This window comes from Fistularia commersonii, chromosome 25, assembly GCF_037954325.1.
Source record: "Fistularia commersonii isolate RoL2024-O1a breed Wild chromosome 25, RoL_Fcom_v1.0, whole genome shotgun sequence".
NCBI lineage: Eukaryota > Metazoa > Chordata > Actinopteri > Syngnathiformes > Fistulariidae > Fistularia > Fistularia commersonii.
This window is the reverse complement of record NC_141308.1, coordinates 12,550,878-12,569,076: the sequence shown is the minus strand read 5'-3', so window position 1 is coordinate 12,569,076 and position 18,199 is coordinate 12,550,878. Positions and strand designations below refer to the sequence as shown.

General features: G+C 42.3%; 1 protein-coding gene across 1 annotated transcript; it reads right to left on the bottom strand.

Annotated features, from left to right (window-relative positions):
• Nucleotides 1-349: 349 nt before the first annotated feature.
• LOC147219343 (cysteine-rich secretory protein LCCL domain-containing 1-like) lies at nt 350-13,609 on the bottom strand. The gene is made up of 15 exons (XM_086172120.1): nt 13,458-13,609; nt 12,565-12,875; nt 7,829-7,947; nt 6,045-6,177; nt 5,327-5,442; nt 5,147-5,247; nt 4,855-5,013; nt 4,036-4,096; nt 3,882-3,948; nt 3,670-3,800; nt 2,988-3,031; nt 2,826-2,898; nt 2,665-2,734; nt 2,433-2,566; nt 350-966 (listed from the first exon to the last, which is right to left on the bottom strand). Exons 2-15 carry the CDS (start codon nt 12,811-12,813, stop codon nt 915-917), a joined length of 1,509 nt encoding a protein of 502 aa, XP_086028246.1. The 5' UTR covers nt 12,814-12,875; nt 13,458-13,609; the 3' UTR covers nt 350-914.
• Nucleotides 13,610-18,199: the final 4,590 nt, after the last annotated feature.

Below are 18,199 nucleotides of genomic sequence, written 5' to 3'. Positions count from 1 at the left end.
TCCGTCTTTGTCTGGAGAAACCTGGAAAGATCTTCTCACCTTCTTTGTTGTCTCTGAAAACCAAATTAAAAAACAGGAATCGGCGGGGAAAAAAAAAAAAAAACCTGTGACGAGGCGACCAATCAGAACCCAGGATTCAAAGTTTGGGGGAATTAATCCCCGATCTTGTCTGTCAGGAAGCGTTAGCTTGTTTTGCTCCAAGTCGGTAAACCGTAAAACAACGGCGGCTGTTCTGACAGGACACACACACACACACACACACACACACGCACACACGCACACACACACACACACACACAAATGACACATTTGCTTATTTTCCCCATCAGGAGTGTTTTTAATGGTAATCCTTGCCATGCACGTACCTGGCCAGCCAGGGGCTCCTTTAATTATTTATTCATTTTTATTTATTTTTTTTATAAATTTATAAAACCAAAGCCGGGGAGGGAATTGCAGCGGGGGAATATATTACCTGAAAATATTTACAAAATACGCTAGCAGGAGAAAACAAAGATGGCCGCCTCACCGCCTATTGATTATTGGCAAAAGGAAATACTAGAAGAGTTCACAATCCAGCAGGGTTGTAGTAGTATTTACATTTTCATGTACAAAAATATACCGTGTGTATTTGTACCGCCTTGACGTTCTTCATAGTGTGTAATACTAGAATTGACCCAGCTCACCGGCGCCCCCTAGTGGCCGGAGGTCAAAAGGTTAAACGTAAACAAAAGGAAAGCGTGTTTTTTTGTTTTTTTTTTCGGAGATCGGATGAAGCTTCGGCGCTTCGTCCTCCAGGTGACCTTGAAAGAGAGCGAGGCGGCGGCGCCACGCTGCCAGTGGTTGAAGGAGCTGAACGGAGGAAGTGAAAGAAGGCGCCGCTGGGACGTCGTCTTCTGGAATCCGTGGCGGCGTTTTCAGACGACCGCAAACACTCGGAAGGCTTTTCCTCCCGAGGGGTTGAGGGAGCTGGACGGGGACGAAATGGCAAAATTGCAAACATAAAGTCTGATTATTATCAAATGGCACCGCTTTGTTTAGGACATGTTTATTATTCGCTTATTACACAGTTATTACTATTTTATTACACATATATTAGTTGGCGTTGAAATCTTCTAATTCAGTGTTTTTCTTTATTATATGTTTATTCATCTCAAGATACAGATTTATTTACCGCTTGTTAAACATTTATTACTAAATACAAATTCGACTTACACTGAATACTGACTGTTATTAATCACATGTTGTCACGTTTTCATCTATTTTACAAATATTAATCATTTGCATCTGGTTTTTGAGTATGACACATTTTGTATTTGCTTATTTTATTATCCATTATATGCAAAATAATACATATAAATATAAAATATAAATTTGTTTAACTTATTTACAAATTTATTATTTACTTATCATAATTTAGCATTCACTTGTTACACTCCTATTACCCACTTATTTATTCATTTACTATTATATATTCAGTATCTTCTCATTAGACGTTAAGTATTTGCTTATTTAAAATGTTTTGTTCACTTAAAATGCATTAAGTGTTCGCTCATCACTCATTTAGGATTTTTTTAATACACATTTTATATCCGCTTATTACACATTTATTATTTACTTATTGCATTGCACATTTTATATCTACTACTTAACAGTAGCTTATTACACATTTTTTGCCATTTGCATATTACAAATTTTATATTCCCTTACATTCCCTAGTACACATTTAGCATGTGCTTATTACAAACTTATCACTCATTTAGCACGCACTTATTACACACTTATTACCCTATTAGCATGTGCTTATTACACACTCATTACATGTTTCGCAAGCGCTTAGTACACCCTTATTACACATTTAGCATGTGCTATACACACTTATTAGACGTTTAGCATGCGCTGAGCACACCTTTAGCATGCGCTAATTACATACTAATTACCCTATTAGCATGCGCTTATCACACACTCATTACACATTTAGCAAGCACTTAGTACACATTTAGCATGTGCTTAGTACATGTTTAGCATGCGCTTATTACACACTTATTACACATTTAGCATGCCCTCATTACACACTTATTACACATTCAGCATGTGCTTATTACACACTTATTGCACATTTAGCATGTGCATATTACACACTTAGCATTCGCTTATTACACACTTATTACACATTCAGCATGTTCTTACCACACACTTATTACACATTTAGCATTTAGCAGTGCGTTTAGCATGCACTTGGTACACGTTTAGTTGGTGCTTATTACACACTTATTACACATTCAACATGTACTTATTACACACTTATTACACATTTAGCATGTGCTATTACACACTCAGCATGCGCTTACTACACCCTTATCACACATTTAGTATGTGCTTATTACACACTTATTACACATCCACCATCCTTTTATTACACATTTATTACCCACCTCTCGGAGGTGACGCCGTTCTGGAGGCTGCCTCCGTACTGCCGCCGCCCGTCCACCGGCATCACGTCCAGGTACCCTCCCGCCTCATTCCGGATCACGCCGGCGTGGACCGCCGCCCGGCAGATGCCGGACCTCTGGACCAATCAGGAGACGAGGGGTTTAAAAACACACACCAGGCAACCGCCGGAGGGCGAGATGAGTGTTTCCGGTTGACGACGAAGCCCAAACGTACGTCTGAGTAGTACTTGGAGCCGATGACTCGTGCACGGCCTTCCTGCAGGCAGTTCCTGGGGCAGAAGAGCCTGGGCGGGGGGGCAGATACGATGAGACATTCAGGGTCCGGGAAAAAAATCCGACACCTGAGCGTCTGCTAGCGGACGCGTCGGGTTTTACCTGGCGCAGTGGCGGACGGGTTTTTTGAAAGGGCAGAACGTCGCCACCGTGGTGTCGCACGTCACCGCCTTCACTGGGAGGAGAAACGTGCACGAGGAGATTGGTGGTTAGCCTCGGTTAACTTGTGGGCGGCGGCGGCGGCGGAGGTGGCGAGCGTCTTACCAGGTACCGCCTCCACCTTGAAGGAGTTGGCGCTCTTGTTCTTCCTTGAAATTGAAGAAAGGAAACAAATTGATGGAATCAACCGACTATTACACTGTTATAACACACTCTAAATGTTATTACTGTTTATTACATTGTTATAACAACGCTGTATGTTCTATTGTTTATTACACTATTGTATATTATTACCATTCATTACACAGTTATAACACACTCTATATGTTATTACTGTTATTACCATAACACACTGTGCAGGTTATTACTGTTTATTACATTGTTATGACATACGCTGTACCTTTCATTACCGTTTATTACACAGTTATAAAACACTCAAAATGTTATTACTGTTTATTACACAGTAATAACACACTGGATGTTATTACCATTTATTACACAGTTATAACACACTCAATATGTTATTACTGTTTGTTAAACAGTTGTAACACACTTTATATATTAATACTATTACACATGTTAATACCGTTTATTACACAGTAATAACACTCTGTATGCTATTACCATTTATTGCACAGTTATAACACGATGGATGTTATTACCATTTATTACACAGTAATAACACACCCTATAATGTTATGACCGTTTATTACACAGTAATAACACACACTATGTTATTACCATGTATTATACAGTTATAACACACTCGCAGGCGGGGGTTACTGACCCGAACGACTGGACGCCGTTCCTGTAGGATCTGGCGAAGCGTTGCCTCCTGCCCAGCCGGGTCACGTCCAGCCAGCCTCCGTCGTCGTCGATCACGCCGGCGTGCAGGGCTGCGCCGCACACGCTCGATTGCTGATTCGCCAGTAAAAAAAAAAAAACAGCAGTGGGTATATGCATGAGAAACCTCCGCCTGCGACGCCGCGTCGTAATTACCATGTCGTAATGCGTGGTCCCGACCACTTTCCCGCTCCGGTAGAGGCAGCCGGGCGGACACTCGTATCTGCAGGTGGAATGATCTCATTGGTTCCCTGCTGGTCACATGACACAATGAAGGTTGTTTGTTTGTTTTTTTTTAATTCAGACATACCTGTTGCAGGTGGTTCCTTTGCAGCGGTCCCTCAGCTTGGTGTCACAGTCCACCTGCTGGCCTGCAAACAGAACATACAGTTATAACCTGGTAATAACATGGTAATATAACATGTAATAACATGGTTATAATATGTTTATAACAAGTAATAACATGCAAAAAGCCTGCAATATCATGCAATGACATGTAAAAGCCTATAATAACATGGTCATAACACGTTATAACATGGTACTACCTGTTAATAACATGGTAATAACATAGAAGTACCTAACAAGTAATAACATGTAATAGCCTGTAATAATATGTAATAGCATGGTTATAACATGGAATAAACATAAGAGCTGTAATGGCATGTAATAACATGGTTAGAACATATAATAACATTTAATGGCCTGAAATAACATGTAATAGGATGGTAATATAATGTTATGACACATAATAACATGGTAATATCATGTAATAAAATGTAATAACAAGTAATTACTATCAATAACATGGTAATAACAAGTAATAACATTCAAAAGCCATAATATGTAATAGCCTGCAATAACATGTAATAACATGTAATAACATGGTGATAACATGGTAATAACAAGTAATAACCTGTAGTAGTCTGTAATAACATGTAATAACATGGTGATAACATGGTAATAACAAGTAATAACATGTGATAACAAAGTAATAACATAATAATAACAAGTAATAACATGTAGCAGCCTGTAATTACATGCAATAACATGGTTATAACATGTAATAACATGTAATAGCATGTGATTACATAGTAATAATATGGTAATAACAGCGTTGGCTCCTCCTTACTCATCTGCTCCGTGCTGACCACCCGGTTTCCGCTGTTGGTGGGGGGGGTCCGGCTGGGATCAGGGGTCTGGGGGTCCCGTTCCCTCGCGGGGTCCGGCTCCGGCTCGATGTAGTTGGTCTCCTCGGTCTCAGGAGCCGGGCGCCTGTCCACGCCGCCCTCTGGGAGATGTGTTAGCATTAGCGTTAGAAAAAGAAGCTGTAATTCAGCATCAGAAGAGGCATGGGCTATATTAGCGCCTTATCTAGCAACCTAGCTCTGCACAGGACTAGCATTAGCATGCAAAGACCCCACCTTTGTAGCAGAGGTTGTCCCTGCAGCCGCCGCCGTAGCTAGCCGGGCAAGCCGAGCACGGGGCGCCGTACTTGTACGGGGCGTGACCCCACCAGTTGCCGCTAGGGAGGGGCAAGAAAACAACATTTAGCGGCGCCATCTCGTCAGTCACGTGACCTGCCTTGGGCGGCGGGGACTCACGGCGGGGAGTAGTTGCACACCAGGTAGACGGCTTTAGCCCAGATCATCCCCCACACGTTCATGTTGTAGCAAATGTTGATGGCGCAGCCGATGCGGCTGCTGGTTGCCCACACCAGCTGGTCGCCACGGAAACGGAGACAAAAACCAACAAAAGACATCGAGGCTCACCTCTGAACCCGCACTTCCTGTTTGTGTAATAGTCAACACGGCTAGCGTGTCGAAGGTACATGTTCTGCCCCCTTTTTTCACCTTCAAGAACGGGAAGTTCTTCCCCCGGTGCGACGCTCAGCGCCGGACGGGACGCCCCCGCCCCCGGACCCCCGTCCCATCTGGCTCTTATTTTTCCCAAATATCTCCGAAGCAGCACTTCTGGCCTCCCGGAGCGCCGCCGGGCTCACGTTCTGTTTGGGCTCCGCCGGCGTCTAATCCCGAGCGGCGGCCCCGCCGGCCAACGTCAACAAAAACCCCCGACGAGGAGGGCGCCGCCCCTCCGGCTCGGGGAAATCGGAACGGACCGAAGAACGAAGGAACCCGCGGGGTTGAACCCGGTCGCGTGTTTTTGATTGACATCCGAGGGCGGCGTCCGCCAGAACAGGATACGGGGTTTCAGGAAATGAACAAAATCTACCTCCGCTTGCGCCGGAATCCGCGTGCGAAGCGAAAAAACCTGGATGAGACCGTGATTAGCTTGTTGCTAGCGATAAGCCCCGCCCCTTACCTGGGTGTAGTGCGTGCACACGGGGCCCGAGCACCTGAAGGGGCAGTGGGGGTTGCACTCCTGGGCGTAGGGGTAGCTGTAGTACCGCACCTCGTCGTACCAGGCCTGGACGTGGTAGGTCGGGGGCCGGTCCCTGGGGTCCAAACAGAAACAGCGACACCAATGAGGGTCGGGCTAGCTTAGTAGCCGCCGCCGCCGCCACGTCGCGTGACAAGACCCATCGGACAGTTTGTTTTGAAATTTTCTGTAAGGCGCCGGGCATCAGGATGCGGGCTGGGGGGTTGGTAGGGGAGGTGGTTTACCGACGCCCCTCAGGATGCAGGGGGGCTCCGAAAAACGCCGCCACGCTAATCAGGTGGTTGTCTTAGCGGCTAAGTATAGCTCAGCGGCGGTAGAGGCGGGTCCCGTTCCCGATTTAGTCCTGAAAACACCACGTTTCACAGCTTTAACCCCAAAATGTTAACCGCGGCAATGAACCCTGAAGTGGCCTTTCGCCAGTTGCCAACGTCGCATGGCGCTTTCAGAACCACCACATGATGATAACCACACCCCCTCGCCGGGTTCAACCGCCGGAGCCCCACTGACTTTCTGCTAACACTGTTCTCACGGGGAATGTTCTGGACGTTTCCCGTAAAAGCTTATCAAGCAGCCCTCGGGGTCACGCCATTAGCATTGTTAGCATTCTTAGCATTCTTTTTGCTAGTCTGCTTTTCACCGACAAGGACTCTGAAAGTAAAATGTTTGCTCTTACTTTGAGATTTATGACCTTTCTGGCTCAGTTCTGCTAACTATAGCTGCTAACCTGGTCTGCCACCCTGTTAACACATGGCAAACAGTAGCTTTAACAATGTTCTGCCATTCCGTGTCAACAGTTAGCTAACTATAGCAGCTAACTTGGTGTGCCATTCTACGTCAACAGTAAGCTAACAGTAGCTTTTAACCTGGCATGCCATTCTCTGTCAAGAATTAGCAAACTGGAAGTTTTAACCTATTCTCCAACAGTTAGTTATTGGTATTTCAACAGTTAGCTATTGGTAGCTGCTAAACTGTCTTGCCATTCTGTGTCGACAGTTAGCTCAAATAAGCTAACTGTATCTTTTGACCTGGTCTGCCATTCTGTGTCACTGTTAACAACCTGTAGCGGCTAACTTGGCTCGCCATCCTGTGTCATGAATTAGCTAACAGTAGCTTCTAACCTAGTCTGCCATTCTGTTTAGACAGTTGTCTAACTGTGGTGTGCCATTCTGCGTCAACCGTTAGCTATTGGTGGCTGCTAAACTGTCTTGCCATTTTGTGTCAACAGTTAGCTCTATCGAGCTAACTGTTTAAGCTAACTGTAGCTGTTGACCTGGTCTACCATTCTGTGTCACTGTTAACAACCTGTAGCGGCTAACTTGGCTTGCCATTCTGTGTCATGAGTTCGCTAGCAGTAGCTTCTAACCTAGTCTGCCATTCTGTTTAGACAATTGTCTAACTGTGGTGTGCTTTTCTGTGTCAACCGTTAGCTATTGGCCGCTGCTAACCTGGCCTTCCATTCTGTTAAGAGACAGCTGACAGCTTTAAACCTGTTTTGCCATTCTGCGTCACGAGTTAGCTAAATGTAGCTTTAGATCTGGTCTGCCATTCTGCGTCAAGTAGTTTGGTTACCATAGTTGCCACCTTGAAACAGATACAATAATCTAGCTTACACCATCATGAGGGGTTATTGTAAAGGCAAGTGCGCAGAGTCCGCGATAAAGAACTACCCTCGAACCGAGTGACCTCCGGTGTCCGGACATACCCACCTGCCCCAGTGCGCCCCGAGGTTCTGGCCTATCTGGGTCAGCATGTGGCTCGGGCCGTGCTCCCACCGGCAGGTATGCGCCCAGTACTCGGCGCTCCTTTCCAACTCGTAATCCCACACCTGCAGGGCGCACACATGCCCGCACAAAAACAAACACAGACGCAGCGACGGTTAAAAATATTTGCCCCACCACCCCTGTAACCCTCTAACCTCCTCCTCCCCCGCGTGGGATCAACACTGAAGGAGAATCTGGGAGATCAGATGACCTGAGCGGACAATTACCTTTTGGGTTTAGCTTCGGTATGCTTCATAAATGTTTCTTTTTGAGATTCATCCACCGGGTTTAGAGGGACGGCGAGCAGGTTTTGGTGATTGCATGAAGGGCGGCAGGGGGTCGGGGGGGGGGGCATGAACACCCAAATTATCTGTTAGCATAACTGCTAACATAGCAATGTTTCTCCCGCAGAAAAAAAAGGATTTTGTTTTTGTTTGAGACAATGTAGTCTAAAGAGGGTGAGCAGGTTTTGGTGATTGCATGGAGGGCGGCAGGGGGTCGGGGGGGGCATGAACACCCTAAACATCTGTTAGCATAACTGCTAACATGGCAATGTTTCTCCCGCAGATAAAAAATGATTTTGTTTTTGTTTGAGACAATGTAGTCTAAAGAAGGTTCATGGTTTAATTCCAACTTGGGCCCTTCTGTGTGGAGTTTGCATGCTGAGCTAAGTATGTTAGCTATATGTAGCCCTCTGACCCAGGCTGGGATAAGCTCAGCTTGGATTAGTGTTAACCAGTTGTTGTTAACCAGTGACAGTTAGCAGAATAGACCAAGGGGACTGTGTTATGATGTTCATGTGTGTGTGTGTGTGGGTGTGTGTGTGTGTGTGTGTGAGACCCCCTCCCATCCAAAAAAACAAAATAAATCGTGCAAAGTAAACCCAAAACACCGGCCTAGCCATACGCATGCATGTAGCAAATGTAGCAGGGTCGAGCCAAAACCATGGCTGTCCCATAAAACACATGCACACACACGTGGGTAGAAAACACACACACACACACACACACACACACACACACAGGTATCACCACCTCATCAACTTGCAGCTTTGTGCTACTACTCCTGCGCTGCAGTTTGACCGCACGTCCTCCTCTAGCAACAAAACGCCAAAACAGAGGGTCTTTGTTTGGCGCCTCGATGGCGTCTCGGCTTAAAAAAAAAAAAAAGCAAGAAAAAAAAATAAAAAGAAGAAAATTAAACCTAATTCATGTCAAAGTGCCTGAAAACTATTTGCGCGCCGATTTCCCATTTTGGCAACGGAAAAGCTGCAGTTGCGCGCCGCTGTTTTGGTGACATTTCAGCTAGCGCACGTCAAAGCTAATAGAATAATAGCCTAGCGCCGCACAGCAGGGGCAGCAGCATCAGCAATCGGGATTGGCCGCCGTAATGCCTTCCACATGGACGCGCCGCGCACAATGTCGCCCATTCAGGCGGCCTGGAGGTCGTGGCGGGGGAGCAGAGGTGAAGCAGCGGGAGCTCGAGGCTAAGGAAGCAGCACCGGCGACGGCACCAGAAATTACTGGCTCAGCTTCCGACTCCCTTGGCTTCACTCGTCTTCTCACGCTTGTCACTCAAGAAGGAAGAAGTGGGGTCACTTTAAGAGACAACCCTGTGACCAAGCTAACCCTCTAGCAAAGAAACATGGTAGCAGCCAAGTGCTAGGTCACAGCAGATCCAGGGACAGCAGATTCAGGACTGCAATCCGGACTGGTTTGGACAACGCTGCCCCTCGGCTAAAGGCATACCAAAAGATTTCCAGACAAAAAGGGAAGGAGCTGGCAGCGCTCCCGTCATCTTAGCCGTTAGCTATACGGTGGTAATCCAAGTTTTTTTTTAAGCCATCACGGGGGAACCAGGAGCAGAAGGCAGCCACTTAGCGGAACCAGGGGAGCAGCTAGGGGTTCAGTGTCTTGCTCAGTAACACTTCGACAAGCTAGGAGGCCCAAAAGGTTGCTCTTACGACAATGATTTATAAGTCTTTATGGTGGCGGAACTCAATCGGCAACCATTAGATGACCTCGGAAACAGGAAAATGGTGAGTGAACAACCAATCAGCGGCAGTGATGGCGAAGGACTTCCCGATCACTGTGGAGTGTCCAGAAAGAGGAGCAGAACAGCCCAGTGGACCTTGTCAACACTCCGACGTATCACCAAAAGCATCGAGTTGTCGACTTGTAAATGGTGACTCTGTAAGATTCACCGTCTTTGGGAAATCAAGGCTGCGACTAAGAACTCTGCAAACCAGTCTTGGGATGTGAGCAGGAGTGAGGTGGTAGTTCTCCACAGCTCTACTATGGGCGTACTAAGGATACTTGTGGAAATCTTCTTGTCTTGGCAACTGGACTTGAGTTTCTTCCCTTGAAGGCGTTTCACCCCTCATCCCAGAGGCTTCTCCAGTTGCCGAAGACGACAACTAGATTCCGGAGAAGGTCTGGGGTGAAACGTCTTCAAGTGAGGAAACTCAAGTCCGATTGCCAAGAATGGAAGATTTCGACAAGAATTCCTCATGACCCGGTAGACTGAGAACTTACTCAGGATAAATACTAAGGATAAGCACTTCCACCTCGCAGCGTGAAGTTTGGATTCCCATACCAGATCGGCAGCGACTCCATCCACCTGCGACGGGCTTCACACCCTCCCTCCCCGGAGTTCCCCGAAATACCGAGGCACCTCCAGCCTTCTGCCAGGACCACCGAGGGTACGGAGTTCCCTCCCACCCAACCGCCCCCAAAGAAAAACAAGAAGGCGCCCTTTGTTTTCCCCAGGTATGTTAAACGGCGCCTGCAGATTCTGGTAATCTAATTTACATTGACGAAACTGATTGTGATTGCAGAGCGGGAGGCGTCGGGGCAAAACAGGCGGTTCGGGTTTCATGAGAAAGCATGCAGGAGGTGGTGTTGGGGTGCAGGATGACGCGTGACCCCCCCCTTCACCTAGATCCTGCAGTCCTGAAAACCCAAATCCTTGGCCCTCAACAGCGCCAGGGGCCCCCACCGCATCATTATCATCAGTAACAGGACCCCAACCCCGCCCGGATTAGTGCACGGAACGCACGTTTGCAGAGCCGTGGCCCCCCGTGACTCCAAACGCCATCTTTTGTACCCCCAAAAAAATGAGCTGCATGGGGGCGGGATGGATCAAATGAAAGATAACATTGGGTTTTTGAACAAGCCGTGATGGATGGGTGGAAGTGTGTGTGTGTGTGTGTGTGTGTGTGTGTGTGTGTGTGAGTGTGTGTGTGAGTGTGTGTGTGTGTGTGGGGGGGGGGGTGCAGATGAGGAAGTGCAAGGCAGGGAGAAAAAGTGATAGAGTTGGGTGGAGGTGGAGGTCTAGAAAGGGCTTTCGCCACTGCGAAAATAAAATAAAATAAAATAAAATAAAATAAAATAAAATAAAGTTAAATTAAATTCAGATTTATTTATTTATTTATTTGTTTGTTTTTTTTCTTGATAGTGGAAACGTTTGGAGGAAAGGTGTTGTCAGACCGGGAGATCTGAGTGTCACCGGGAAGCTGGAAATTTAGACAACATCAGGAAATGAAACAAAATGGATAAAAGGGAGAAATTGCTATAAAAATATGGAGAGAGATTCACGAAAAATGAGCTGGAAATTGAGATATTCAGAGATAGAACAGGAGGAGCCCTAGGATTTGATCCTCAGATTGAAGTGTTTGAAGTGATTGTGTTTCCTCTTTGATGTGATTGTGTTTCCTCTTTGATGTATTTCTCTTTTTCATGTGATTGTGTTTCTTGTTTGAAGTGATTGTACATCCTGTATGATGTGATTGTGTTTCCTCTTTGAAGTGTTTTGTGTGTCACATGATCGCTACTACTTGATGTATTTTCTGTTTGATGTCCTATACTTCCTAATTGATGTGTTTCATTTTTGATGCGTTTCCTCTTTGATATGTTTCCTGTTTATGTTTCCTTTTTGATGTGATTGTCTTGTTTGAAATGATTGTGCATCCTCTTTGATGTGATTGTTATTTCCTCTTTGAAGCGTTTTTTTTGTTTGACATGATCGCTACTACTTGATGTATTTCGTGTTTGATGTACTTCCTATTTGATGTGTTTCATTTTTGATGTGTTTTCTCTTTGATATGTTTCCTGTTTGTGTTTCCTTTTTGATGTGATTGTCTTTCTTGTTTGAAACGATTGTACATCCTCTTTGATGTGATTGTGTTTCCTCTGAAGTTTTTTTATATCTTACATGAGTGCTCCTGTTTGATGTATTTCCTATTTGATGTGTTTCCTGTTTGTGTTTCCCTTTTGATGTGATTGTCTTTCTTGTTTGAAACGATTGTACATCCTCTTTGATGTGATTGTGTTTCCTCTGAAGTTTTTTTTATGTTTGACATGAGTGCTCCTGTTTGATGTATTTCCTATTTGATGTGTTTCCTGTTTATGTTTCCTATTTGATGTTTCTTGTTTCCCGTTTGATGCACTTCCTCTTTCCTGACTGACACATTTCCCTTTGTGTTACCACTCGATGATGTTTCTTGATTCAAAGTGCTTCCCGTTTGACGGGTTCCCTATTGATGTTTCCTATTTGATGTTTCCTTTTTGATGTCATCCCTATTGATGTTTCCTATTTGATGTTTCCTGTTTCCCATTTGACGTGTTTTCCTTTCCCGTGTCGACGTCCTCCTCTTCCTGTGACCGAACCTCGGCGGATCGTACCATGTACTCCATGTTGGAGGCGGGAGGGTGGACCTGCCCCCGCAGCTTGTTGTGCAGGTCCAGGATCAGGTTCATGTCCCCCTCGCTGATGGCCCGCCGCCCCCTGGACCTGGCCCGCCACCGCGCCTCGTCCTCGGCGCCGTCCCGCTCCGTGGCGTTAGCCACGTTGGCTAACGCCGAGGCGATCCGGACCGAGCACAGGAGCAGGGCGGCGGTCCCGAACCAGCGGGGGAAGGGGCGGGGCGTCATATCCGGGCTGGGACGGCGTCGGCGAGAAGATCCAGACGGCCTTCGGGTGACTTCCCTCGCAGCTTTGGGACGAGAGAACATTATTTTTGACGTGCTAGCAGCCGGAAAAAATCGAAGAAACAACCCGGTCATGGATGAAATGAACACAATGAAATGAGGATCCAAGATGGCGGCGCGTGTGGCCGCGCCGCCATCTTGGATCCTCATTTCATTCTTTTTTTTTCTTTCTTTTTTCTTTCTCGGTCTGATTTCCGTCGCGGATTGCGCTAACCCAGCACGGAAGAAACATTCACGTCACCCTTTCACGCCATCCGCACCAAGAATATAGTAAATAACTTGTTTATTTTGTTTCATTTTTTTTTATAAAATAAACAAAAATTTCACCGTGGCTGCACAATGACAATTAAAAATCAGGATTCCTTTGCTCACCGAGCGCACCCAACCTGAGCCTCCAGTAATAACACGGTAATTACCCTGCGTGTGTGCGTGTGTGTGTGTGTGTGTGTGTGTGTGTGTGTGTGTGAGGGTCAGCACAGAGGCGCCAGTGTGACTTCTTGCAAGTCAAAAAAAAGCTTAAATAAACCATTAAAGATTATCTTCCGCACATGCCCTTATAAGGTGTGTGTGTATGTGTGTGTGTTTACCTGCAAGATCCCGCTCCAGGTGGGATAATCCGGACGCCGGGGTGGAAACACCGCGAGATCACGCGAGAACGGCGCCGTGCGCCGCGGGAGTGTGTGCAGGCCGGCGGGACTCCGACCCGCCTCGGCTCGTCATCCTCAGCAGGCCGCTGGAGCTCCGCCGACGGCTGCGCAGCTGCAGCCGCGCATCCCGCGCTTATATGCCAAGGTTGCGCTTGGCAACGGTCGTCAGGAGCGGGAGGGGCCACGCCCACAGATCCCGCCTCGAAAACACACACACACACACACACACACACACACACACACACACATGGATCTGCCCAATAGTTTTCGTGAAGGTGTCACTTTACAAACATCTGTCTTTTTTTTTTCCCTCCCCCCTCCTTTGACCTCTGACCCCTCACCTTCCCGCCACACACACACACACACACACACGCACACACACCCACACAAACACACACACACACACACACACCGGTTGTATCTCCTGCTGTGAGTGACGTCACAGAAGGCAGGGTGAAGCGTGACCTCAGTGTTTAACATCTGAGAATGCCAGTGTGTGTGTGTGTGTGTGTGTGTGTGTGTGTGTGTGTGTGTGTAGCGGGGGGGGGTAATTCCCCTGCTACACCACCACAAAGCCCTGATTCATCTCCCTTTGCATACACTGGACCATTTGTGAAACTGTGTGTGTGTGTGTGTGTGTGTGTGGGTGTGTGTGTGTGCACGTCCTTCACCCGTGCACGTGCCGTCTTCCTGTGACATCACGCAGCGCTGGCCCAAAGCCTCCACACATGTTATTCTATAAATATTATCTCCCCGTGGTTCTTTCTCCATTTAGAAATAAAATGCAGGGGAAATTAATTAAAATGCTCAATTAAAATAAAATATATTTAAAAAAAATTAAATATAATTACATGCTTTTATGGAATTTGTACATTTTGGCCAAGATGATCCTAAAGTAGATGAAGTTGAAGCCCGTTTTTTTTTTGGTTGTTTTTGTTTATTTTATTTTTATGACAGTAAATAGATAGTTAAGCACTGTGAACAAATCGTTATTATTTCTTTTAAATTTAAAAATTAATAAAAAAGACATTTTACATTTGGAGCTGCTGAGCTCTTACAAGTAAACCGCTGCTGCTCCCTTCTGGTGAGAAAGCAGTACTGCACACAACAGTGAATCATAATTATGATAATAATATTATTATAATAATAATAATTATTATTATTATCATTATTATTGTTGTTGTTATTGTTGTTGTTGTTGTTGTTGTTGTTATTATTATTACCATTATTGTTATTATTGTTATTATTATTATCATTATCATTATTGTTGTTGTTGTTGTTATTATTATTATTATCATTATTATTATTATTATCATCATTATTTTATTATTATTATTATTATTATTATTATTGTTGTTGTTGTTGTTATCATTTTTTTTTTATGACTTCATCCATTCTCATCTATTGTTGAAAAATAAATGAAAAAATATGTTTGTTTTTTTTCTTGGATAAACTTGAATGGATATAAAAGCAGGACATAGTAACAGAAATATCGGGGGGAGAAAAATGCTAAAAATCCACTCCACTAAAAAGGAAATAATGCCGATGTTCAAAACATGACAGTTGGTCATCGTTTCATAAAAAACGACTTCTGAAGTCTTAATGAAGATGTAATTTGCTCCATCTGGTGTCCAAAAGTATCATCTCATCCGTCCAAATAATCAGAATCAGGTGTTCCAACCTCCTCCGTGGCCACAGGTGGGTAAAATCAAGCACCCCGACATGCAGAGCGTTTGTTTGTTTTTAACAAACATTTGTGTAAGAATGAGTTCCGACAAATCCAACATCGGACGGAACGAGGTCTGCGGATGCTGAGGTGCCAAGAGGTCGTCAGAGGGTTCGAACCTCCAGACTTCAGTGGCCTCCAGATGAGGTGAAGAACAGTAAGCGAGAGCTTTAGAGCAGTGGAGATCATTTATTTTATATTTTCATGCAAAAAAAAGTGCAGGGCTTTTGGGGTAAAACTCAAAAATTGGTTAAAGACAAGTTTCCATCGTCATCAGTTTCCTTCTCAAGGAAAAGTGTCACTGAGACACTTCATAGTTTATATTTTATTTTTATTTCTAATTCTGCCTTTTTCTTTTTTTTATTTTCTACTTTTATATTTTCTGTAACTCTGGCACAGCAATTTCCTTCGGGATTAATGAAGTTGTTCTTATTCTTATTCTTATTCTTATTCTTATTCTTATTCTTATTCTGAAGAGAGGACGTTAAATTTGGTTTATTTTTAAGCAACAAAAGAGATGAACTCAATGTTATTTTAGGCCTGGTCAAGTTCTTTATTCACAAAAAAAAGAATGCAAAAGTGAATGCAAAAGATTTTAGTTTTTTTAGTTTTTTAGTTTAGTTTTTTTAGATTTTAGTTTCTTTTTTAGTTTTAGTTTTAAGTTTTTTAGTTTTTTTTTTACTCTCCATTGAGCCAACGGCAACCATAAAAACCTATCTTTAACCTAAAAAAAAACAAAAACAAAAACTGTGCAATATTTCATTTCATAACAGCTACACTACAATTTTTCCTTCTATCATACTATTGTGCACTCCTTACCTCACTTGTTACTAAGACACTGAGACACTTTATAGTTTATAGTTTATTTTATTTCTAATTCTGCCTTTTCTTTTTAATATTTATTACTGTTATATTTTCTGTAACTCTGGCACAACAATTTCCTTCGGGATTAATAAAGTTATTCTTATCTTATCTTATCTTATCTTATCTTTATAAAAAATTTTGAATTATAAAAAAAAAAATCCTTAAAACTTATGGAAAAATCCCAAAACCAAAAAATATATAGTTTGATGTCTGAGATTTCTTGTGAACTACCAAGTTAAATACAGTATTTTTTTAATTTTTTTATTTTATTTTATTTTTCTTCTAGCGTTAAACATTTCTCACAAACCTTTAACACTTTTAAATTTATAATAACATACAGAACGAACGTCCTTCCTCATCCCAGGTTGTTTCATTGACATTCGATTCAACCTTGCTATGTTTATTTGTACACATGTGTATTTGTTTGTATTGTTTTTGTTCAAAAAAAAAAGGAGGAACACGTTCAGGTTACCTTTAATATTGAAGATAATATTTGAACATTTTGTGAAGTACAATATTGTATCTACAGGTCATGTATTTTTGTAATGCAAAAATCACCAAAATGGATTAAAGTTTGGAAAGATGACATACTGAAAAAAAAAAAGTTTATACATATGTATATCTGTTTATACTATTTATGTTAAAAAAAAATTATTTGTTTTTTTTTACAAATTTTTATCGAACATAAATAGATATGTACAAACAAACATGGTGAAACACTTTAACTGCACAGGTTCAGAGGATTAAAGGTTTGTGAGAAATTCTATAAGAGAAAGAAAATAAATAAAAACATATTAAAAATATAAATGACAAGGGGATTATAATGTGTATTTAACTTGGTTGTTCAAAAGGAATCTCAGTCATAAAACTTTACATATTTCTTGTTTTTTGGATTTTTCCACATATTTAAGGATTTTTTTATATGATTCAAAATGGTTTATAAAGAACATAAAATTGGGGGAAAATTTTTGCATTCTGTTTTTGTGAATGAAGAACTTGACCAGGCCTGAAATAACATTGAGTTCATCTCTTTTGTTGCTAAAAAGTAACACAAATGTTATGTCATCTCTTCAGAGAGAAACTGGTGACGATGGAAATTTGTCTTGAATCCATTTTTGAGCCCAAAAGCCTTGTTTTAAATGAAAGCGTTACGTCTCGTCACATGAATGGACGATTCAGAAGATCATTATTAATATCAAAATTGATTCATTGATTGAAATGGCGCCGACGGGCTGCAGAAACCCAAAGGTGGAGGAAATAAATCAAATAGTAAAACAAAATATATGAAAAAAAATGAAATTAATGTTTACGACATACAAATGAATAAACAATGAATGAATATATAGAGATAATTCAATAAACTGATATGAATAAATGAGTAATGCAAATAAACTAAAAACAATGAACATGTATAAATGGATAAATCAATCAGATAAACACACAAATTATTAAACATAATAAATGAATGAATGAATTCTACATTCAATACATTCAAGCACATTCATGAATATATATATATGTATAAGTGGATAAATCAATAAATAAACACACACATGATTAAACAAATAAATGAATGGGTGAATTTTACATGCAAATACATAGAAAAATTATTAAACAATGAATATAAATAAAAAATAAATTGATAAATCCATTGATAAACATGCAAATAAATAAATAAACGTCTAAATGGGGGAATGAGTGAAAACTACATGCAAACACATGAATGAATATATACAAATATAAAAATAAATGGATAAATCCATCAATAAACATAAATGAATTAGTGACTGAATAAATGAATACTACATGCAAAAGCATGAATGAATATATACAATTATATAAATAAATTGGTCAATCAATAAATAAATAAACATAAATGAATGAATAAATGAATACTACATACAAAAACATAAATGAATATGTACAAATACATAAATGAATGGATAAATCCATACATAAAAAAAAGTAAATGAATGAATGAATAAATAAATACTACATGCAAAAACATGAATAAATATATACAATTATATAAATAAATTGATCAATCCATAAATAATTAAACATAAATGAATGAATGAATGAATAAATAAAT